At 51.6% G+C, this 23,437-nt stretch overlaps 1 protein-coding gene across 4 annotated transcripts in view; it reads right to left on the bottom strand.

The window, feature by feature from the left end:
• The window catches only part of CRACDL (CRACD like), a 1,245,069-nt gene that overhangs the window by 729,871 nt on the left and 491,761 nt on the right, over window positions 1-23,437 (bottom strand). For 2 of the 4 annotated variants that reach the window (XM_069636646.1, XM_069636647.1), the window contains exon 1: window positions 8,628-8,997. The exons of 1 other annotated variant lie outside the window; for it this stretch is intronic. In XM_069636646.1, the coding sequence (XP_069492747.1) occupies window positions 8,628-8,665 (38 nt within the window). In that variant the 5' untranslated portion in view covers window positions 8,666-8,997. Of the gene's footprint in view, window positions 1-8,627; window positions 8,998-23,437 lie in introns of those variants that run through there. One more of the 4 variants, XM_069636648.1, reaches the window with a different exon arrangement.

Here is a 23,437-nt window from a genome sequence, read left to right as displayed (position 1 = left end):
TTCGTGTGTGCCTTGCAGACTGGAGTGTACATTCTAAACCGTCATCCATTTTGTCTGAAATTGTTACTGTGAAATGCATGATTCAACCCATTATTTAAACAAATGGGTAAAGTCAAGTACCAACAAAAATATTTTTACATTAGTTAAAGTTCAAGTTCCAGTTTGTCGACTCAATTCAGGAAAAACTTTGACACCGCTCCATTTTACAAATTTACCAGCAGCGCCTAGCTCCTAGCTACCTCAGGGTTCAGCACGCTATAGAAGAAAATAAAACAAACAAACAAACAAGCAATTGCACTAAGCTGTAGTAGTATTGTAAGAGTGGGGAATGGGCACCCATGCAGATGGTGAGGTAGGTCTTGCTACCTTCTCTGATCGTGCACTAGCAGAACACTCCACCGTCCGCCTCCCCCAAAAAGCAAACACATGGGGTGGACAGTCTGACAGGCAAGGGCGAGAGGAATCAGAGGCAACATATACTGTCACAGAAAAAGATCATAGCTAGAAAATCTGGCTTAGGAAGGCCATGGACGCACTGAAAGACAAGGGAAGAAAGGTTGAGATGGAAGTGATGGGAAAGGCAGCAAATTAAATCGGTTTCTTATTTTGCCCTTCATGCCGGACTCCAGCCTCTAAACGCAGTACCAGGACATGCTGCTTAGTGTAGTCTGCATTACAGGAACAGAACCTTGCCCCTGAGCTATCCTTCCCGGGAGATCAGTAGAGCATAGATGAGAGAGTGAGAGAAAACGAACAGCAGTGTTGAAAGAGAGCAGACAAGAAGGAAGAACGTGATGCAACCCTAGTGTCAATGTTTCTGGGCGCAGGCTGTGAGGTGTGAACATTGACAAGAACCGGGTTGCAGTATGAATACCCTGCTGAGGTCTTGCACTTGGCCTGGTCCCTAGTCATTTTCCAGTGCACATTTTACTTGTCACACGCTTTCTGGTGACCATTAGAGCCACCACCTGCCCCATTAGGGCTAGTTGTAAACAGCCCTTACTATTAACTGCATACATAAGACGTCAATTATCTTGTAAGCCTTTTCTTGTTAAAGTAATAGTTTGCTAAAAAAAAAAAGCCAATTTCTTTGCAATCCCCTTTACAAATTACAAACGTTTAAGTCCCGGGGTGAAACCAGTACCAACTAAGGGACACTGACTCACACCTGAAGGATGACTTGAACCTAGGTGGGAGTTATACCTTCAAGTGGTTGCTACTCATTGCATCGACTGCCAAATCATCGAATGCCATACCACTGAAGAGTGGAGCGTCGGATAACCCGCACAGGAGAATATCTGATGGTAAATAGCCTTCACGGAAACGCAGAGGGAGATAGTTTATGCTGATGTTCAGAATATTCCCCGCCAGGAGTGGATGCTTCCTAGCAAGAATCGTCCACTGCTACCAAAAGTGAGAAAGGGTGTGGCTTGGAAGCCCTAAGGTTGGCAGGCCATGACGCACCTGTCCATAGTTGTACGCTGTTTGTAGTAATCTGCTTTCAGGTTAGGTGGGTGTGTGACATCACCTACTTGGAATGTTTATGTAGAATGTTGATGTGCAAGGTTCTGTGAGTGACGGTTGGGAGTGAGAGTGAGAAGAGTGAGCTGAGAAGATGGGTGTGGGGGTGAGCCCGGTGTTTCCCTTGTCATCTTGTGTCCCCTACCATCCCTGTGTCTTGAGGAAGAGTACTGGACATGGACAATAAAGGAACCTGTGACTTACCTGAAGTACTGGAGGTCCACTTTGTTACACTGGCGACGAGGATGGGATGGTAGGTGGACTGCCTTCACGTTGGCGCTGCTGGGGGGGTGCAGCTCTTCAGGAACACCGCCCCCGTGAATCTCCCCCACACCCAGGCGGGTCTGTGTCGAGTTGGCTCGCCGTGGGTAGTCCCTTGCCCTTTGGGACTACGTTTGGGCTGGATTGTTGTCTCTGCCCATTTGGACCAATGGTGGGTTTTTTTGCCCCATGGAGGTCGTGCCTTGGATTCCTCACTGTGTTGGTGGGGCAGCGTTGGACTTCAGTGGCCTGTTGGAGTCCTGGAAGTGTTCGGCTGTTACGGGTGTACTCCTTAGACATGTGCCCCAGGGTGTCTGCACTCCGCTGCGGGAGGTGTGGCAGTCATGCCATTTATGGATCTGGTAGTCTGCGACGGTGGAAAGGTGTGTGGCCATTTGGGAGTGTGCTTAAGCGGTTTTCCGCCACGCACAGTTGCGCATGTCTCCGTGGCAGGGGTGCTGGTGCCGAGAGCCTGGAGGAAGGACTTTTGCACCGGCCTGCGAGCGCCATGGTTGGAGTTGGACTGGCGCAGCGGTTGTCTCTGTGTCCGGCGCGAGGAGCGGTTGCGAGGCAGGTTTGTGTCCGGGGATGGACAAATGACGCCTGGTTCCTTCTGGGTTTCCCTTCTGCTTCCTCGGCAGTTTTTCTCGTTTCGGAGAGGAGCGAAGTGGACAGTCCGGAGCTGGACAGCACAATGATGACGTTGTTTCAGTGTCTGCTCCACTGTCCAATCATCATCAAGGCCGTTGAGTTCCTGCGGGTTGCCCCGCCCACTTCATCATAGAGTTGGAACACGCAGTGAGCCTTGAAGGGGAAATTCCTCCTGTAATGACGGAAGTGAATTGGTCCGTCAGTACCGTCAGTAGACTACCTGCATATTTACGTGGATTTCTGGAGAGTATGGTGAGGACTAACAGGGATGGCTGTGAACTGCCTCATGTTGCGCATATGAGTGCCGAGTGGACGTGGCTACAGCTGCGCATATGAGTGCCGAGTGGACGTGGCTACAGCTGTATACTTGGAAGAAAGAAAAAAAAAACAAGTCGGTGCCGGGTGGTACTTCCGGAGAGGAGGGCATGTATCCTCAGAGCTGTTTTGCCGGTCCCTTGGTGGTGACTTTCAGGAGTTCCATTTTATCTGAGTCAGGTTAGTGTTTTGGGCCGTGTGCATGAGTATGGGTGCATGTTATGTGTAGTGGCCCATGTGTCCTGTAGGGTATCAAGCGCCTTAGTTTAATCCTGTGGGGGTGCCTTTAGTTAGTATGTTATTGAGGCCGTTGTCAGTCCCCTGTGGCGTCCTTGTGTCGTGGCCTTTCATTGGAAATAGACCTTTGTGTGTGGGTTTTAGGTTTTCCTTTGCAACTCCCAAGCGAGGGGGTGGGGGTTTGAAATGCAATGTATTTCAATATTTAATTGAAATGTTGATCTCTTTTCCTTGTTTCATCTGGGGGATGGAGCGTTGGTCCGGACAATGGAGCGTTGGTCCGGGCAATGTAACCCCAAGGAGTGTGGATTGGGGGTGAACTTACTTATGCAGGAAATGCATTGTGAACTTACTTGTGCAGGAAATGCATCGTGAACTTACTTGTGCGGGAAATGCATAGTGAACTTACTTGTGCGGGAAAATGCGGTAATGTGACTTTTCACCGAACACTGACTTTCATGCATATCTTTATTGTGTGGTGCCCAGGAGCCCAAGCTAGTGGCATCGAGGGATGGGTTTGGGGTCCTCATCGTCCAATGTTTTCACATGTGATGTTTGTTCACCTTTGAACATGTGATGTGTTTTCATGATGTTGCATTCAAATTCCATCCTTGTTATGCAATGTTACCAAATGGCATTTATGCATGCTTGATGTCAGTGTTGGGGTGTGAATGAGTGTGCGGGAGCATGTTGTAGTTTGGCGCTCCTGTGGTCACGTATTATTACAGCATTTTAATGTTTGCGCCTGTATGAGTGGCGTTGTGGTTGCTGTGTGCAGTCATGGGTTGAGTTGTTTTTGCCGTGTGTTTTGTGTCATGAGTGCATGGTCAGGAGTGCATGTATCCTTGTGTAGTGCCTGGTTTAAGCCAGGGTTGGTCGTTATGTTTTGGCACTCAGGGGTGTTGATCGTGAATGTGTGTGCGGATGCATGCTGTGGTTTGGCGCTCCTGCAGTCACGTGTTAACACAACTTTGTCTTAGTGCCTGGCATTAGTTGTGCTAGGGATTGGTCACTATGTTTGCGTGAGTTGTTGATCTCTTGACCTTTGGTTGCATCTACCTGTGTGGTTTCAGGTTAGATGTCTTGGAGTGAGGTGTGATTATGGTCTTTGGTGCCTGGTCTTTCCAGGGTAGGTCACTTTAGATTTAGTATCTCCCTCATTACTGTGGTGATTAGTGCCTGATAGTTCAGGTTTGGTCACTTTGGCCTGTGTGTTGTGGTCATTAGTGCCTGAGCTTAATTCAGGGTAAGTCACTTTTGGCGGTGTCTTATTCTCAGGGCAGTTGTTCGCTGTAGTGATTCGTAGCGTTGTTATCTCTGTTTTGGTCGCTATGCCTGAGTTGAGTGGAGTTTTCCTTACTGTCCATAGTGTTATCCTATTGGACGAGTTGGTGTCAATTTTGCTTTGCCAGTGTGCCTCCTGATTCCTAGTCTGGTATGTCAGGTTGTCTCCTGGTGTGTTCGAAATGGATTTTGTGGATAGAGGGAATGGCCAACGGTTTTGTGCAGAGTAAGAGCATGGTGTTGTGGTTCTTCCCATCCTGTTGTCAAAGTTGTTTAAGTGGTCCCTCGGTTGTTAGGCATTTGTTGTTGCTTCCTTTGGGAGCGGTTGGTTAGCGCTTGGAGGTACAGCTCTGAGACTTTGGGGTGGCAGACCGAAGTGGAAGGTGATTTGTGCTAAGGTGGCTAAGTTGGTTAGGTGTTAGTTGTGTTAGTGTTCGCTAACAATAGTTTTGGCTAGGGGTGGCAGCCCTAGGTCCTGAGGGGCAGCTCGGGACAGGCGTAAGTGCTCTGTTTTTTATTTTTGTGGCCTCGAGGTGTGACTGAGGGAGTGGTGTTGTCTTGTGTTGTCTTGTTTTGGTTGCATGCCGTTGGCAATCTTTTCCTTCTTGGTCCGTTGGTGTCCAGTTAATGCTGTCCTTTTGTTGGATTTCCGTTTTGGTTTTGCCAGAGGTTCTGCACATAGGCGGCCGCTGTGTTGTGGAATTTCTGGTAGCGTGGTGTCTTGGGGTGTTAAGGTCCCGTGCTGGTCACACTTCCTTGTCATTCCTTTTTGTCTTCCCTGGGAAGCGTTAGCGTAGCAGTTGGCTTTTGTGTTTCTAAGGGGGGGAGAAGTGTAGTAATCTGCTTTCAGGTTAGGTGGGTGTGTGACATCACCTACTTGGAATGTTTATGTAGAATGTTGGTGTGCAAGGTTCTGTGAGTGACGGTTGGGAGTGAGAGTGAGAAGAGTGAGCTGAGAAGATGGGTGTGGGGGTGAGCCCGGTGTTTCCCTTGTCATCTTGTGTCCCCTACCATCCCTGTGTCTTGAGGAAGAGTACTGGACATGGACAATAAAGGAACCTGTGACTTACCTGAAGTACTGGAGGTCCACTTTGTTACACTGTTCATAGTAAGCAACATTCTGGGGGTCAATAGGCCCCTCCATGCCTTAGAACAACTACAGCACAGTGTTACGGTTAAAAACTATTGCAAACACATACAAATAGAAAAAAATGGAACTGAAATTGGGTGCTATTGATACCATTTGTTTGACTTGGAGCACTGGTTGACAAACAGATAAAGATGGATTCAGAGCTACAGCCTTGCTCTGAACTGGGAATGACATGAAAACCTTTGTACCTTGAGGAGAGAGACAAAGGAGTACAGAGGACTCATGTGGAGGCTGGAGCAGTAGTCCAGCCTGCTGAGGACCAGGATGGACATGATAACCTTCATGGATTGAAAAGTGAGATGGGGCAGATTTCTCAGATGGTCGGCAAGTTAAGCCTGACATCCATTGTGGTAAAAGTCATCAATGGTGTCAGGTCTCTCTCACAGAGAATCCCCAAGACACGAGCCGTGGGGATATCTGGGGGCTTTAGAAACCATGAGATAGATTATACAGATTATTCCAGTTTTGGAGAAGTTAACCATAGGGCAGCATAGCGCCATCTAGAGGTGTATGGTATGGAGTTAATGATAACTCGATGGTGGAGAGGAAGGAGCAGATGTTGGTCATTGGCAAATAGGGGATACAAGAAGCCAAAATAGAGGAAGACTTTGCCAAGGGAGTAGGCGAAGAAAGTGAATAAGAGGGGTGCCAAGGAGAGACTCTTTAGGCTCCCTACACTTAGGCAGCGGCAGCGGATATTCCAGTTTTCAAAGTCACGGAGAAGGAACACCGTGCCAGATAAAGGACAATCTAGTTATGGGCAGTGATCTGCAATCTGAGCGTAGGGACTGTTGCACGTAGAGATGAATCGGTGACAGTGTCACGGTAGGCAGAGAGTAAGTAGCATGAGGGTACGGCACAGGTGAGAGATGAGCAGATATAAGGCAGATCAAGAACTTGCAAACAATGCCTCTGTGGAGTGTCAGCTGTGAACCCCACACTGAAGGGGGTTAAAATGTATGCATTTTCCAGTAGGTGGTGATGGGGTTGGACACCACATTTTAATGTTTTGGGTGGGTAGAATTGCAGCGAAGAAGGGAGCCAAGGTGATAGTAGACCGGGTTGTAGTGGACAGCTGCAGGTTTCTTTAAGAAAGGTATGACAGTGAGCACCTTAAAATATACTGGCAATATCCTGTAGGACAGTAAGAGGTTGATGAAAGCAGTAATGTAGATGCAAGCCAAGGGTGCCAGTTCCTTGATGGACAAAAGCAGAACGGGTTGGCAAACTTGAGGATGGGTGCTAATGATAGGTATAAGGTGAGAGAGAATAGAGGAACAAGCATGCCAGGTCGGGTCATAAATATGTCCTAAATAAATAGTTCCTGTTTTGCCGCATGGTATATCCGCAATTGTGGTGGGGAGAACCATCCAGTGAGCTTGCCTACCGAACTCTCCTCCCAAGTAACAGGGACCCTCTGGCAACAAAGCTCAGCAGCTACTCAAAGGTTAATGGGGAAACATGGGACATCAATTATCTTTCTTTGTGTAACTAATGATCATTCATTTAAATGAACAGCTTTTGAAACCAGAGTGGTGGGCTGCAAACAAGGCCAGCCATAGATAATCCACAGTCCTGTTATCCTGAGGAACCTAATCGGGCTCTCTGATAAATACCAGGAGCAGTGAGGCAGTCTGGCATTTAAATGAGAGCCCGATCAGGCTCCTCGGCATAACAGGACTGTGGATGATCCACTTGACTAACTTTTAGGGCACATCCCCATCACACCAAAAGACTTACTTATTAGTCTCAACCAACCCCATATCGCCTTGAAAATGACCCCTGAGAGTCGAATTGCGTGTCAGATACACTAATAAACACTTGTTACATTCCTAAAACCAAGATTTTGTACGCATTATTACAGAGAACACACTCTCATTTTCATTGCAGCACCTGGCACGAATGTGAAGGGTCTCAAACCCCAATTCCAATTTTCCAGCCAAAGACAGTGGGGCACTGTCCTAAGTAGTACCCACCACACACAGCAGGATATGCAGTAACCACATTTTGCGCAGCAGTCCCGTTTTTCTAGTGCTCCCACCAACTCTTACAAGTTCAGACATACATATCATGACTTGCCGCCACTACTTTCCTTTGTTGGTCTGGGTCTATGTGGAGCAACTGTCTGGGGCGGTGAGATTAAGATGGCTAAATGTTGGCTGAATCCTGGCTCCACCGGGGCTGCTGTAGTAAAAGGAAGGTGGGGCTGACAATGTACAAGAGCGATGCACACCAAAGGGGCGCAGGGTACAAAGGACTAATTCTAATAATTGACGAGTCAAGTCTGCTGCAGTCATCATGAACAGATGGCATTCCAGTGTGGTGGTGAGTGAGGCACATAGACAACCCACGCAGTTAGTCCCAGAACTGGTATCAAACCTCAACAAAATGAAAACCATGCAAGGCCAGGACAATGGCAAGGCTTGGACCCTCTCAGGGAGCAACAAGAGGAGTCCACCTTCCCAGCAATACAGCGGCATACGTTGCAGGGTCACAACATGCTCTCCGTACTACCTACCGCCGGAGGAGAAGCTCTGCGGTATAAGCACCCAGGGTGCTTCCGAAAAGGAACAAATGATGAGAGTCCAATGCCACCCCCAAGCCTCACAAATATTCAGGGTACCTGAAGGACAGCTCTTTCCGCACCACTGGCAATCACACAATTATTGGGGACACCAATAAGGCGATCAAACCAACTGACTCGGAGCAGTGGAAGAGAACACCTGTAAAAGAGACTACAGACATAGCTTGTATAAACTTCCTGGGGCCCAAGTTTCACAACCAGGGTTCATCAAATAAGCTGAAAGACAGGTGCTCCTTAACTGTTAACCACAAACACAACCTGAGTGTGAAACGGCCATTGCAGAAAAACAAAATAAAATAATTCTTAAAATATATTGTTATGGCCAATCATACAGGACTCCCAACATTACCTTCCCACAGTGTATGGGAATTCACAAATGGGCAAAGATAATTCAATTGAAATTAAAGCAGTTTTTTTTTAATGCACTGTCCTCGCGTACTGCTTGAAAGAAAAGCTTACAATGGAAACGCGAGCTCGCAGTCAAACTGGTAAAATAGGTACAGACTGACAAAAGACTTGAGAAAACAACTGCCTGGTCAGAAACTCCACCTGCACCCGCGGCAATGCGTACGCCATAAAACATGACCCCTCGCGAGACCAAAAGCCCCGCGGTGTTGATCTAACCTGGAATCGCCTCGGAGGCACTGGTAGAAAGTGGCCATGTTCCCCAACAGCAGTGTTTTCCCTTCCTCATCCTCTCACTCGGCTGCACCTGGAACAACACCGCACCCGAGCGAAGCGCCGCTCGGCCCGGGAGTGCATCGGCTCCCCCCGCTTCAGAGTCCGGGTTCCTCCTGCAGGCAAGCCCGGCAGAAGACGCTGGCCCCGACTCTCTCACACATCCAGGAAGTGGCTGCTGGAGTTCAGCTCCACTGCCAGCGTGATCTCACTTTTAGTCCCCAGAGCAAAGAAACGTTCCCTGGGCAATAGTTCATTTAACAATAAGCAGCTGATAAACACGTTTAGCCCGTCCTGTTTTCACTTCTTCACAGACAGCAGCACAGCATGGATTTCTTTTTTTTTTTTTTTTTTTATAAATACAAGGTCTCAATGAGTGTGTTTTTTTCAAAGGCATTTAGGTAAATGAACCGACGGACTTTGAACACACGCCGCGTTGTCACATGAAAGCCGTTGTTTAGATTTTTTTTTTTTAAACACGAACAATAAAAGCCTTTTCGTTCTAATGTTTGTAATCTCTGATTTGAGAAAACATCCTTAATATTATCTGGATACGTTCACGCGTAAAACAAACATCTTTAGGCTGTTTTTAGGCACACATAGGTAGTAAATTGTGACTGGAAACAAAGGCCAGCGAGCCCACGTAATCACCCGATTTAATGGTTCTGACTTTTGTGACAGAACCCAATAAGACAGGCACAGGCTAGGCTGTCCGAATGACTACATACAATTGTCCTACCAATATCGTGACTAAAGCGGAGTCATGTATGTATGCATTAACCCCTAGGTTACTGTATCTGCCACCGGATGCACACGTAAAGATTCTCAGTGGCATTGCAACGTGTATTTGGAGCCAGGCCGGAATAGTTGGTGGAGGTGGTAAGAGATGAGGAGTGTGAGAAGACCCAGGGGTCGGAAGAGGAGAGGAGGGGACAGGTAGGAGTAAAGAGTGAGGAGAGACCGGGAGAGAGAAGACCTAGGAAGACCAGAGGGGGTGAGGGGAGGGGAGACAGAGAGGCAGACTAGGAGAACAGAAGATGGAGAAAGGAGGTGTAAGATCAGGGAGAGGAGAGGAAGCAGAAAGAAAGTGTCTGTCTAGGGCAGTGGTCTTCAAACTTTTTTGGCCAGGGCCCCCCTGAGCAAAATTTGGGCAGGTCGGGACCCCCCAGAAATGCCAAATGGACAGTATATATTGCGCGCCGTCACCTGCTCCCATCAAAGTCGCCGGGCTCCCTCATCCCACTCCTACCCAGTCGCTGGTCTCTCCCCACCCCATCACACACCCAGGGCTCTCCCCACTCTGCTCCCATCACTATCCCATGGTTCCCGCCCATTGTGCTCCCACCATAGTCCCTCGGTTCCCCCATCCCGTTCCCAACACAGTCTGAGGGCCAGTGGCGGCTGGTGAATCTTTTTTAAGTGGAGGGGCATTAAGGGGAGGTTCGGGGGGGTTTCCCCCTGTGAATTTTTTTTTAAATAATAGGTTAAAATGTTGCATTGTAGAGCATACTTTTAACAAAAAATGGGTAAATAGCCAAACAGTTTGCAATTGTTGCTGGGAGTCCAGGGGGCAGGCATTGATATTTTATTTCTATTGCGCTCGTACACAAGTGTTTCAGAGCGTGACAAGGCAAGGGAGGGGAACAGAGGAGAATAAAACAGCGATCTTACTAGGCCCAGTGACATTGAGAACACGCAAGTGTGAGGGGAAAAGTGCATGGAAGGGGGGAGAAGTGGAAAGTGCGAAGCAGAGGAGAAACAGATAAATAACAATAAATAAATAATAAAGGCAACAAACAGTGGTAGTGCAGCCAGCAATTTGCAAGTGCTACGTTTAAGGCAGCAGACAGGGTAGGTCTGATAAGTGCAGGAAGAAAGATGGTTCTCCTCAAGTTTTAGAGTGGCAGGGCGCTGTTCCAGAGGGAGGCCCCAGCCGAAGACGGAGATCTACCCCCAGCTCGTTTCTTTGATAAACGACTGACCTTGAGGGAGTTGGAGGTAGAGGAGTGAAGAGCTCGAGAGGGGAGGTATTTGCGGAGGAATAGCTGAAGGTATTTTGGACCGAGGCCCCAGAAAGCCTTGTGGACAAGGCAGAGGGTTTTGAATGATGTCCGGTAAAAAGATACCATCCCTGTCCCCTGGGCCCCACTGGTCCTAACACAATGAACATGATTATGTGTATATGCAAGGCGCTGCACATTCATACAGCAATCACTCTATCATTCACATGAGCATCCATCACCATACACTCACTCATAACGCATCCATACACATGTTTAAATAAAAACAATGAACATAAACGTAGCTTCTGCATTGGCCTGTGTGTGGGTGCTGCTCCAGCTGCTCTGTCCGTATGTGCGAGGAGGCGCAGGAGCTCCCCCTCGGACATACAGACATGCAGTGCCCCAGCCAGCATTTCCAATGAGCTATGCAATGCTGGCGAAGCAAAACGCCCCAGCACTTGCATGGCTCAGTGAGCATGTGCGGCTGGGGAACTAAACTGAACTGTCAAAGGGAAACAGTGTTTCCCTTTGACAGTTCAGCCAGCCCAGGAGCACTCCATTAGCTGGATAAAGCAGCTGAGGGAGTGCTCACTGTTTCACTGGGCTGGCTCCTTAGCTCCTCCATAATGGGTGAGGGGCCACTATGCAGTTAGTAATGTTGACCATTGTTGCTGAATATATCACAATTTACTTACATTTTAACACAAAGCACCCCTTTGGGTACTATTGAAACAGTGGGCTTCATAACTACTCTGGCGGTAGCTGTGCCGGTAAAACCGGCACGGCTGCCACTGGAGTTGCATCCGGGTCTGGCACCCGCGAATGGGCAATTACTAGGTCATGCCGAGTTAGGCGGACATGATAATTGCCCTTTCGAAGGTGCCGGTAGATCCCCATTCCCATTTGAGCCCCATATGGCTCAAATGGGAAGGGGGAGTTCGGATGCACCGGCACCGTTAATAACGGTGCTGGTGCATCCGACGAGCTGAGGTCAGACCTGGCGGGGGCTGTCAAGCACCCACGAGCACAACTCTTACTATGGCGGAACGGTAGCAACGGTGCCGGGAGCTTACCAGCACCGTTGTTACTGGTCCGCCATAGTAGTAATGAGGCCCAGTCTGTGACTAAAGGAATGAATATCCATTTACAACTGTGGGCCACTTTTTCATTGTTGCCTGAGACAGTTTCATGCTTCAGCCCGCCCATGTGGGCCACCCCTGCCCATTTCTTCCAATCTAAAAAAAAAAAAAATAAAAAAAAAAAAAATCTTTTTTCATGCTGAGCTCTCAGGGCCCCCCTGGGATGCACCCGCGGACCCCTAGGGGGTCGCGACCCACAGTTTGAATACCACTGGTCTAGGGGGATAGAGGAGCAGTCTTGAATGATATTGGGGAGACTCATAGAGTATGGAATACTTAGGATGTCCTGAAGGGGGTCATTTAGAGAAGGCCTCTGCCTTTAGGCCCTCATCGTAATGGTAGGCTAGATTAGCCATTAGACATCACCCATCTCTAGTCTAGTCTCCGCTATTATATTGGGAATAGGAACGCCTGGGCTAGGATAGAGGGAGCACACGCGAGGCCAAGGGACCAGGTAGGGAAACTGATTAATTTTCACCATTGGCAGTCTACCAAATCAAAAGAAACCATCTTTGGTGCATACTTTTAATAAAAACCCTTGAACCATCATCTAGCTCCTGGAGAATTTTGAATCCATCAGTGACATGAGTTGAGAGAGTGACCAGGTGAGTGTAAGCATGTGCATAGTGGGTGTCTGTGTTCATGTTACTTCTTACTAGAATCAGATGCTGTAACTACAACTGGCACTATCATTATTGACAACTTCTCGGCCAAACAGCATGCTTAGTATGCAGTCCACAACTACTGATGCTGACAGAATTCCTGTTATTATCACTTCTGAAACTAACAGTCAAACAACAAAGTATTTCTCTCCATTCAATAAACAGCTGTGCGATAACCCAGCAAGTTTCCTTTCAAGACACTGCTCCCCAGGGACAATCTTTATATCACTGTACCTTCTGTGTACAGGCAACATCCACTTTAACAATAAGACAAAAGCTAAACAATTGAACAATGCTTTCACTTTAACATAAAGGGGTCGACTCATGGAGCAAACGTGCGCCGAAAATCCCAGCGCAAGCAGGCGCAAGGTGGCGCAAGCGTGAGAAACGCAGCGCACGTGCACGCGTGCGATTCAAGGAAGATGCTGCGCGTGTTTCCCGCTGTCCGTGCGCCCAATCCTGCCATGGCGCACGCGGGCACACACGGCGTATGCTACGCGCACAGCAAAAGCGCACATAGCGCGGCGCACACAACCAAAGTGTGCGGAACAGTGGGCGTAACACGCGGAATGGGGAATAACGCGTGAAAAAGAAGGCGTAACTGGGGAAGTACTGCAGGGAACTACACGGAACGCCCACACGCACGCCAAAAACCCGTATTCATGGATTCGAATACGGGAAACCCGCGCACGGCATAAGACGCACACAGCCGTCAACGCGTCCGCCGCACGAAGGCAGGCGGAAGCGTCCCCGCGCACAGTATAAAAGTGCACGCAAACAACAAACACGTATATACAGCTACGATGAATGCCCCATTTGTCGCAGCACTGATCGTGGGACACCGCAGGAGGAGGAGAATAGCCAGAGCACGCATTTTCGCACCACGGACAAGCCTTTTTTGGGATGCCTGACGACCAGGTCTACGGCAGGTATAGCTTTCCACCCCATATCATCCTAGACCTGGTCAGGGAGTGGGAAGATGACCTTACATCCCCCACCCTTTGCTCCCAAGCATTGAGCCCCTTGGAGAAGGTGCTCAATGTCCTGTATTTTTTGGCCACTGGGTCATTTCAGCGGACTACTGCCATAGTGGGGGGGGGTCTCACAGGCCACGCAGTCACGCTGCCTACACCAGGTACTGGCAATCATGACAGCGCGCCCCTAAGTCCGCAGGCACATATACATGCCCAGAACACCCGCAGAAAGGCAGGCCTTTGTCCTGGATTTTTTCAGGGTGGCACACTTCTCCAAAGTGCTCGGTGCCATAGATTGCACCCATGTGGCCCTACGTCTACCTAGGGCCATTGAGCACATCTACCGAAACCGCAAGCACTGGCATTCCATCAATGTACAGGTGGTATGCGATGCAAAGGGAATCATCACCTCTGTCTATGCAAACTACCCTGGCTCCACCCATGACAGTTTCATATACAGAATGTCCGCCCTGAGCCGGGCCCTGGAAGCTGGGCAGCATGGCGACACCTGGCTCCTAGGTGAGTACAAATGCCCTTGCACATGCATGCATGTCACACACACACACACACAAATACACAAACCCCAATAATCACAACCATTTACACCTCCCCAGGGGACAGTGCCTACCCTCTGAGCAACCACATGATGACGCCAATCTGGAACCCCACCACACCACCCCAGGTAAGATACAACGCCGCCCATATTGCAACCAGGGCCATAGTGGAGCGCACATTCGGAGTGCTCAAGTCACGCTTCCGCTCCCTTGACCGCTCTGGCGGCAGCTACTCTATGCACCACCAGTAGTGTGCAGGAACATTGTGGCAGCATGTGTCCTGCACAATGTTGCAACACGGCAGGGCGTACCGGTGGACATGGTGGTGCCCCCACATCCCCAACCACAGGCACAGGCGCTGCCTATGGGAGGGGACAGGGCACATGGCGAGGAAGCCCGGACCCAGCTTGTGGCCACATTTTTCACCTAAACTCTCACCCCTGCGGAGTGCACACAGGCCTGGCACATACCAGGTGACAATCGATGATGACAAAGAGACAGTCAACTGTCACAACCCTACCACCCTGACATAGTTGCCATGGAAGTGCCACATTGTCTGCATCCCTAGCTACTTAAACACAAGCTATCCTGTGTGACCAAAAGGCACGCATATGACATGACATGATATGGCCTATACACAAGTATTTCAAGGTGCGATGAGGCAGGGAAGGGGGAACAAGGGAAGACAGACAACGATACTACTAGGCCAGGTGTCATTTAGATTGTGCAAGTGCAGGGGTAGGGGGAAGGGAAAAGTGCAAGGGGAAGGGGAGAGGGGAGTGCAGTACAGGGTAATTAGACTAAAAACAAATAAATAGGCCAGCTGGTGGCAACTGCAAAGGTAAGTGCAGACAAGTGCTGGGAAGGGGGGGGGGCTGTAGGGATAGAGAGACAATCCCGCAGTGCAGGGGTTGCCAGGGAGGCAGTGCAAGTGGAGAGTGGCTCGGCCAGGGACCGAGGTCGGTGAGAGTGGCCCAGTTGCAGATCCAGTGCAGTTCCAGTGAAGAATTTTGCAAGGGAGAGGCAGAGAGAAAGCAGAAGCAAAGAGGAAGGTCTTGAGGTGCTTCCGGAACCGGAGATGGTTCTCCTCAAGTTCCAGTGAGGCAGGAAGGCTGTTCCAGAGGGAGGCCCCTGCCGCGGAGATAGATCTACCCCCAGCTAGTTGCTTTGAGAAGCGGATGACCCTGACATGCAAGGTGTGAATCACACACACCTGCAAAACAGGCCATGGCCATCACTGTTATGTCACTCAAACCCTCCCAAACCACAACATGACATGGCAAGCAATACCCATTCACCAACACAGTAACAATAAGGTACACATTGCCATGTCAAAAATGTACAGTGGCATCAGACAATGATGCCTGACATGGAATCAGATGAAATGACTGACCAACAACCTCCCACCCAAAATAAGTCATTTCCAAATGCATTACAAGAGTCGTAGACGTAACATAACAATGAATGCCTGTCTACATGCACATTGTGCTTTGCAAAATCAACACTGCAGCTTCTGTGTGCTGTGTCCAACTCCTGCAACACACTGCTCAGCGCACAGCACAGTGAACAGCCATTGTGTGTGATGCACACCCTGAGCATCACATCTAAGCGACAGACCACATCAAAAAGCAAATTAGGCATGTACAGGATCCATAATTGGTCACAGAACATGTGCTGCAGGGACACAGTGGGCACCAGAAGGCAAACAGTGTACACGTGGATATGCAAGGGTGGTTGTACATGCAGTGCATCAGAGTGCAAGTGTGTGGGTCAGTAAGGACATGCACTCAACATAGGCATGTGCAATCAAGTGACCATCAGTGTCCTCTACACATCACATGTGAACATTCACCATGTGTACACCCCAGCATGTCAAAACACAACTATCCCCTCACACCTGAAAGGTAAACACAACACATGAACAGGCATTGATCAGCAGAACACAACATGTACATAGGATACCACCATTACAATGTCAGGGTTCCCATCACACTGCAGGGCAAGGCAACTATCAACAACAACCCCCCCCTCGTCACAAATGACCATGACCCACTGAACAACTGCACCTGGGTCATGGAGCCTTCAACCCTCAATTTCACCTGGCCACAGGATCACCTTTCCCCTTCGTCACCATCTCCCACCTTGTGTGTAAAAAGGTGCCTGCACCCTCAGAGTCCACCCTCATTTGCAAAATCACAAAATCCAAGCCAGAAAAACGAACCAGAACACCCTCCAGTATCCTTCCCTGGCCACGCCCGAGTGGCAAAATAGTCCCAATGAAAAAATAGTCCCTTTCAGGTCTCAGGGAGGCCTGAATCTTGCAGCATGGTCTGCATCAGGTAAGTGCACAAAACACCTTCCTTTATGAGCCTGGCGCCTATGGCGCCAGGACTGATGTCCAACATGAGCCTGGCGCCAACAGCGCCAGGACAGAGTCCAAAGAGCCCCTATAAGGGGCCGCTGGGCTTTTACCCGGGGGCATGATGCCTGCTCCCGGGGGTGCTGGGCCTGGCCTGGTGCTCCGGGGGTAGGCATCATGACACCTGTGTATTGACAGGCAGTGTTGACTGGCATCAACAGCTTAATGTGATTCAAGTGACAACACTGCAAATGATGATGGGACAGTAAGCAGGACACATGATGAAAACTCTGGAGACCGCCCACGTGTGAAGAAGACACAACAACAGTTGGACAGGGTCATTGGCCATTGAACAGGCTGAGGCCTGTGAGCCACACAGATTGTCAGACCCTAAACATGTGTGCAACGCAGTACTGAGCCACAGTTGACATGGGAAGGCTGATGAGATGCCATGCAATGTATGTAACCAAGGACTTGTATTACAGTGATCATCCAGTCAAGGACACATAGGGGCATGCGTGCAATGCACATGGAGCATGAATGGGCACTCATGTCCCTGCGGGACATCTGACCTATGCACAGTACAAGTGAGATACCCTGCATCAAGTACTAAGGCTGTACCACACGGCATATTTCTGGCAGATTCTACGCTGGAAGTTAGCATCTACACAGGACGCATGAACAGGAAAGTACACATTGGCAAGATTGAAGCAGACCAGTGCAAAGGTGGAACTGGGGTGCAGAGTGGCGGAGGAGGGGCAAGGGAGCATGCCTACATGGAGTCCCCGCATGCAGGCAGAGGAGACATGCATCACGGAAGCATTGTATTACTTACACATCAGAACCATTTACACGTCACATGTAGTGGCAATCATGCACAACACATCCCACAAGTGAAACACACACGTCCTCAACAAACACGCATTAACTCTCACTGGACTGGGCATCATAGTCCAGCATCTCTCCCACTCCTTCGACCAATTCAGGTGGTATGAACTCCGCAACGAGTGCCTCATGCGGAGTGAGCTCTTCCTCCTCTGGTGCAGGCCCACCGCCAGTGACCAGAGTCAAGTTGTAATTAGAGGCACGCTTAGCCTTAGTGCTGCGTTTGATGTCATTCCAACGCTTTTTGCACTCTTGCGCCGTGCGCACCTCATGGCTGAATGAACTGACATGTTCTGCAACATGCTTCCAGTGGGTGTCACGTTGGGCAGCCGTAGTCTGACTATTGGCACCCACTAGCATGTCACGGCTGTGGCCCCGCACGTAGCCCACGAGGAAGTCCAGTTCCTGCTTGCAGAAAGGCTTCTTCCTCGACGTGCAGGAGGTCGTGGCTGTGTGTGGGGTCCCAGCCTGTGCTGCAGGTGCAACCTTCTCCTCTTGGACTGTGGCGCAGACCCTGGCTGGCTAATGCCGCCCTGACCAGTATGGCCAGTGGGTTTGTTGGATTGAGCCAAGGGAGTGGCAGGTGGAGGGATGACCAAAGGCCTGACTTGTGTCAGTGGCAGCTGGGTGCCCTCTAATGGACCCTGCACAGCAACATCAGCTGTGGCAGGGACATTGACCGCAACGGTCCTGGTTGGCAGACTCACAACCGGGGTGTTGTTGGGTGCATCTGCCCCTGCACTTGCCAACACCCGGCTGTTCGGGGCAGCAGATGACATAACTGCCCCAGGGACACGTGTCTTGGTCTGAGCAGCCTGGCCTGCGCCTATGGTTTCCCTCCTGGCCTGTTGGAAATCTACCAAGGGCTCCTCAAGTGCCAACGCAGCCTGCGCTGGCAGACCCTGAGCCTGGGTGGCGGTGTCCACAGCTGCACCTGCAGCTACCACTACCCTTGGGCCCGTGGCAGTCGATGGAACGGACTGCCGGGTCACATGGGCGCCAGTGCCAGATGCAGAAGCTGCATCCCCCGGAACCACAGGGGGTAGTGGCATGACTGCACTGACACATGGCACAACATTGTGCTCAAGTGGCGCACCCCTGCCTCTTCCCCCTCTGTGGCTGCCCTGGACACCCTGGAGTCCCCCTACTCCCTGGCCACCACGGCCACGTCCCCGACCACGCCCACCACCAGGAGTACGCCCAGCTGAGGCGCCCCTCACCTTTGGTGTCCTCCCAACCATGGCACAGATGGAGTAGTGCCAATGGGAGGTGTACACCACAATTGACCTGGGCAATTGGGGTGAAGGGGGTGGGAAGCAAGATGCTAACAGCCCCCCTGCACCTGCAAGGCTGTATGTGACCCCGGTGATGTAGTGACGGGTCATGCAATGCTCAGGCACCCCAAAACTGCAGTAAAACCGTGCACGCAAACCTGCAGCCTATGTGCGTGGATTCAACCTCCCGCAGTACGCGGTGGCACCCAGTAACACGAATAACGTGTACGCGTGGGACACGCTGGCTACTATGACATCGAAAATGGGTGCGATACACAGGGACACCCGCAGTGGGAAAAAGAGCGTGTGCGACTCACCGTCTGACTAGCGCGATGCAGAAAAACACGCGTAGCCAATACCCCCGCCAAAAGAAGAGATACGTCCTTGATAGCTGTGAAGTTGTGATGGCGCGCAAAACAACAGGAAGCAGCAACACATGTCAGTCTCCACGAAAGGCACGTACAGCGAACTGCTGGCCCTGCTCACCTTTAACCCGTGCTGAGGGAAACGCCCGCGCGCGTCACGTCACTTACGCGCATGGGCCCTTTCCTCGGATTACACGCGGACGTGCAGTTTTTCACACGCGCTGAAACGCCCATGCACGCCTGCGCGCGTCACGTCACAGGGGCGCTTGCGCTTGAAATTGCGTATGCGTGCAGACGCGCTTACGCGCTAAGGGCCTTTCCTCAAATTACACGCTGACGTGCAGAATTTTCACGTGCCAAATCACTCCGTATCAAGCTGGCCACGCGTAAGCACACGGAAGACCACGCTCCTGCCCAGAAGGCCGAATTACTGCCCCTCAGAGCCTCGAGCACGCTCCCACCTGCCATCTGCTGCTGCCTGACTGCCTGCTGCCCACATGCCCTGCCATTTGCTGCCTGCACATGAGCCAGGGGTGCTGTTGCTGTGTCCACCCCTGCTGGAACCGAAGACTCTCGACTGGGATTCCATCGCTCCACAGCCCAGCCCCAGGACCCAGTTGCCCACACACTCCTGCCTCTGGGGTTGTCATGTCGGGCACTGCAACATCTGGCACCACTGACAACCCCCGGCCAGAGAGGCAGAGGGGCACCAGCTTCAGTGCCAGGGAAGTTGGTGTCCTAGTGGAGCAAGTCCTGGGGCAGTATGATGCCCTCTTCGGAAGTTCCTGCGCTGACAAGGAAGGACGGACTCGGATCTGGACGGACATCGTGACTGCCATCAACGCGGAGTGGGTGGCAGTCCGCGACTTCCAACATGTCAAAAAGCGCTGGGAGGACTTCAGGTCCAGGACCCTCAACAAGGCCCGGCGCCTCTTGAAGGCAGCGGATGCTAAGGGGCGCCGGGGCCACTTGTCGGAAGATCAGATGAGGGTCCTGGAACACATATCCCCAGCGCTCCACGTCCAGGTCCTTGAGAGGCAGACCCGTCTGGAGTCGAGCGGTAAGTGTACATGCATCCTGATTGTAAGCTGTGCGTGTGGTGATGTTTCAGTAGTGTGCAGGTTGCACATCTGTTTGTATGGGGTCGAGTATGGGTGGGGATGTACAGGGCCGTGAGGCTAACACATGCGAGGGCTGTCATGTGTGAGACATGGATGGTGCTTGTGTGTGTAGGCTTGCATGCCAAATGCAGTTGTGTGGGCACACATGTTTTGATGAATGTGTATGTAAGTAGGCATGTTCAAGATGTCACGCATGTATGTTGTTTTCAGCAGCATGTATCAGCACTGTGTACATGTGCATGTGTGTGTATTTGACAAGGGTGCAACAGTGATGCAACATGGATGCATGTGACAGCGGGATGTGGAAGCCTGATTGGCAGATGTGACATGGATGCCCATCTGAACACTGCGACAGTTGGCAGAGGTGTACACATGCATGCAAGTGTGGTGGTGTGTGTACATTTGTAGTGCACTCCCTGTGTTGCATGTGATGTCTGGCTCACCATTGCCTGCTCATACTGTTGTATGTGTATGGATGGTGCTGGCAGTTGCGATATGGCTGTGGTATGGCTCATGTGTGCAAGTTGAAATGACATGTGTGTTGGGGATTGTGATGGCACGTCTGAGGTTTGCCAATGCCACTCATGTACAACTGTCATGTGTGTATGTGTCCATTGTACAGTGCCCTGATGCCTGTGTTTTATTTCTCCCTGTCTGCAGCGTCAACTGATGAAGAGGGCGGAGAAGGTGCTGTGGAGCACAGCGGCGGGGATCCCGCCGCCAGCCGGAGACGCAAGGCCCGGCTCCCCTCCCAGGTTGTGATCTCGTCGGGGAGTGAGGAGTCCGGTGCCGCGTCCCAGGCCGCAGCTGCCGGGGGGAGGTCCAAGAGGCGGAGGTTGGAGTTGGACTCCTCGGCAGCAGAAGAGGCAGCTGGGACCCCACAGGGCCCAACGGGGGAAGATGGCACTGAGTCATCCAGGTTGGTGGGGGGTTTGGTGGAGGAGGAGGCCGTGCAAGCAACAGAGACGGGGTCTGGAGGTGGGGATTCCACTGGTGCTAGTGGTGCAGTGCAGGACAAGAGGCAGCACAGGCCGCCGTGGAGGTACCTGTGTGCAATCCTGTCCCTGATCCTGTCCCTGCATCATCTTGCACCAGCAGGGATGCCTACGTCCAGACCCGTTTTCAGGCAGGGGATGAGCTCACGACAACTAGCCTTCCTCTGCCTGTGGACGTGGCTATCCGGGTCCGGGTTGAGCCTGTCCTGACTGGTGTGGCGTTGCGTCAACGGGCCATGCGAGGTGACCTGCAGTCTTTTCATGAGGAGACTGCACGTCATCTCGAATGGCTCGTTGACCGCGTCGGCCTGCTGGGACAGGTCACCCAGGCCGGATTCCTCCGTTTGATGGGCCTTGCTACGACCCCCTCCTCAACTGAACCCCCTATGCGCCAGTCGTCCTCCGTGCCATCTTCCCACCCATCAGTCACCTGGGTGCCCTGTGGAGCTGCCTCTGACGGTGCGGCCAGGCTGGTGGAGGAGGCATCCCTGCCACAGTTGGGAGTCGGACGTCCAGCAGGGGTGGCCACATCAACGACTGCACCCCAGCCAGCGGAGGATGTGCAGGCAGCAGGAGGCAGTGCACGGGCAGAGGCACAGCAGCAGCAGCAACGTGGTGGGAGCCATGATGGCTCGGGGCCTTCGACATCGGAGGGGCGGGCATCGGCCGGAGGGCAGGAGGACCCAGGACGGGAAGTGTCTTCCGTGTGGCAGCGGTTGGGCCACGCCAAAGATGCAGAGCGGCAGCGGGCGGAAGAGGCACGGCTCACGATGGTCAGGGCAGAGAACTCCATGCGGAGGGCCCTGAGGCGGGCCGAGTGCCTCGAGGCAATCCGCAGAGGGTTGGAGGTGGACACGTCAACGGCCCTGCGGACCCTAGGGGCCATGGAGGAGGACCGCCTCCGGGACATTGAGCAGGAGTTCGATGATGCCCTGGCCCGGGACATCCAAAAGTGAGCCGTCGGACTAGCCCGCTGCCCTTGTAAATAGTTCTGTAGTTAGTGTTAGGTTTCCTTTGGTTTTGCATTTTTTTTGGACCTTGTGGACAATGGGCCACATTTTTGTATATAGTTTTTTTTATTAGGTAGTGTTATTAGATAGGTTTCATTTCTTCTGTTGGGATCATGGACCCTGGATTGTTTATCTGTATATAGTTGACTGTTGGATTTTCATTTTTTTTTTACGATTTACCCATGGAGCAATGGTTTTCAATTTTAATTTTCCATTGGATTTACTTTTGTGGACTGTGACTTTGGACACCTTTCCTTTGGATTATGATTTGTGGTTTTGCATTATTTCACGGACATGCTGGTTTTTATTTTTTTAAATTCCCATTTTTGTTTGTTTATTTTTGATTCAATTTATGTTTCTTTTAATACATATTATTTGTTCAAACTTCAATGTGTAGTATCATCTCATTGGTTTCATGCATATCATGATATGGGTTTTGAGATTCACTGACACCCATTGGGTGTATGTGAGGGATATGTGTTCATTTCCAAACTTGCAATTGGGGTTCTATCATGTTATTGCCATTTCTAAGGGGGTGATGCAATACTCGGGTGGGTGTTTGGCATTTGGAGGCTGACCATAAGGGCCAGGGACCTAGATTGTGATGACATGTTGGCTGGGGGACATGTGTGGGGGCCTGGTGGAGGGTGCCCTACAGTGCTGGTGGGTGGGGGTGCAGGGGGACATGAGTTGGGGGCCTGGTGGAGGGTGCCCTGCACTGTTTGGGGGTGGGGGTGTATGGGGACATGAGTTGGGGGCCTGGTGGAGGGTGCCCCACAGTGCTGGGGGGTGGGGGTGCAGGGGGACATGAGTTGGACATGAGTGGGGGCCTGCTGGCAGGTGCCCCACAGTGCTGGGGGGTGGGGGTGCAGGGGGACATGAGTTGGGGCCTGGTGGAGGGTGCCCCACAGTGCTGGGGGGTGGGGGTGCAGGGGTTCATGAGTTGGGGCCTGGTGGAGGGTGCCCCACAGTGCTGGGGGGTGGGGGTGCAGGGGGACATGAGTTGGGGGCCTGCTGGCGGGTGCCCCACAGTGCTGGGGGCTGGGGGTGCAGGGGGACATGAGTTGGAGCCTGGTGGAGGGTGCCCCACAGTGCTGGGGGGTGGGGGTGCAGGGGGACATGAGTTGGGGGCCTGGTGGAGGGTGCCCCACAGTGCTGGGGGTGGGGTGCAGGGGGACATGAGTTGGGGCCTGGTGGAGGGTGCCCCACAGTGCTGGGGGGTGGGGGTGCAGGGGGACATGAGTTGGGGGCCCGGTGGAGGGTGCCCCACAGTGCTGGGGGGTGGGGGTGCAGGGGGACATGAGTTGGACATGAGAGGGGGCCTGCTGGCAGGTGCCCCACAGTGCTGGGGGGTGTGGGTGCAGGGGGACATGTGTGGGGGCCTGGTGGAGGGTGCCCTGCACTGCTGGGGGGTG

Source organism: Ambystoma mexicanum, chromosome 7p (genome assembly GCF_040938575.1).
Source record: "Ambystoma mexicanum isolate Mex_15411 chromosome 7p, UKY_AmexF1_1, whole genome shotgun sequence".
In the NCBI taxonomy this organism is placed as follows: domain Eukaryota; kingdom Metazoa; phylum Chordata; class Amphibia; order Caudata; family Ambystomatidae; genus Ambystoma; species Ambystoma mexicanum.
The sequence above is the reverse complement of the archived record's forward strand: the minus strand, read 5'-3'. Positions and strand labels throughout refer to the sequence as shown.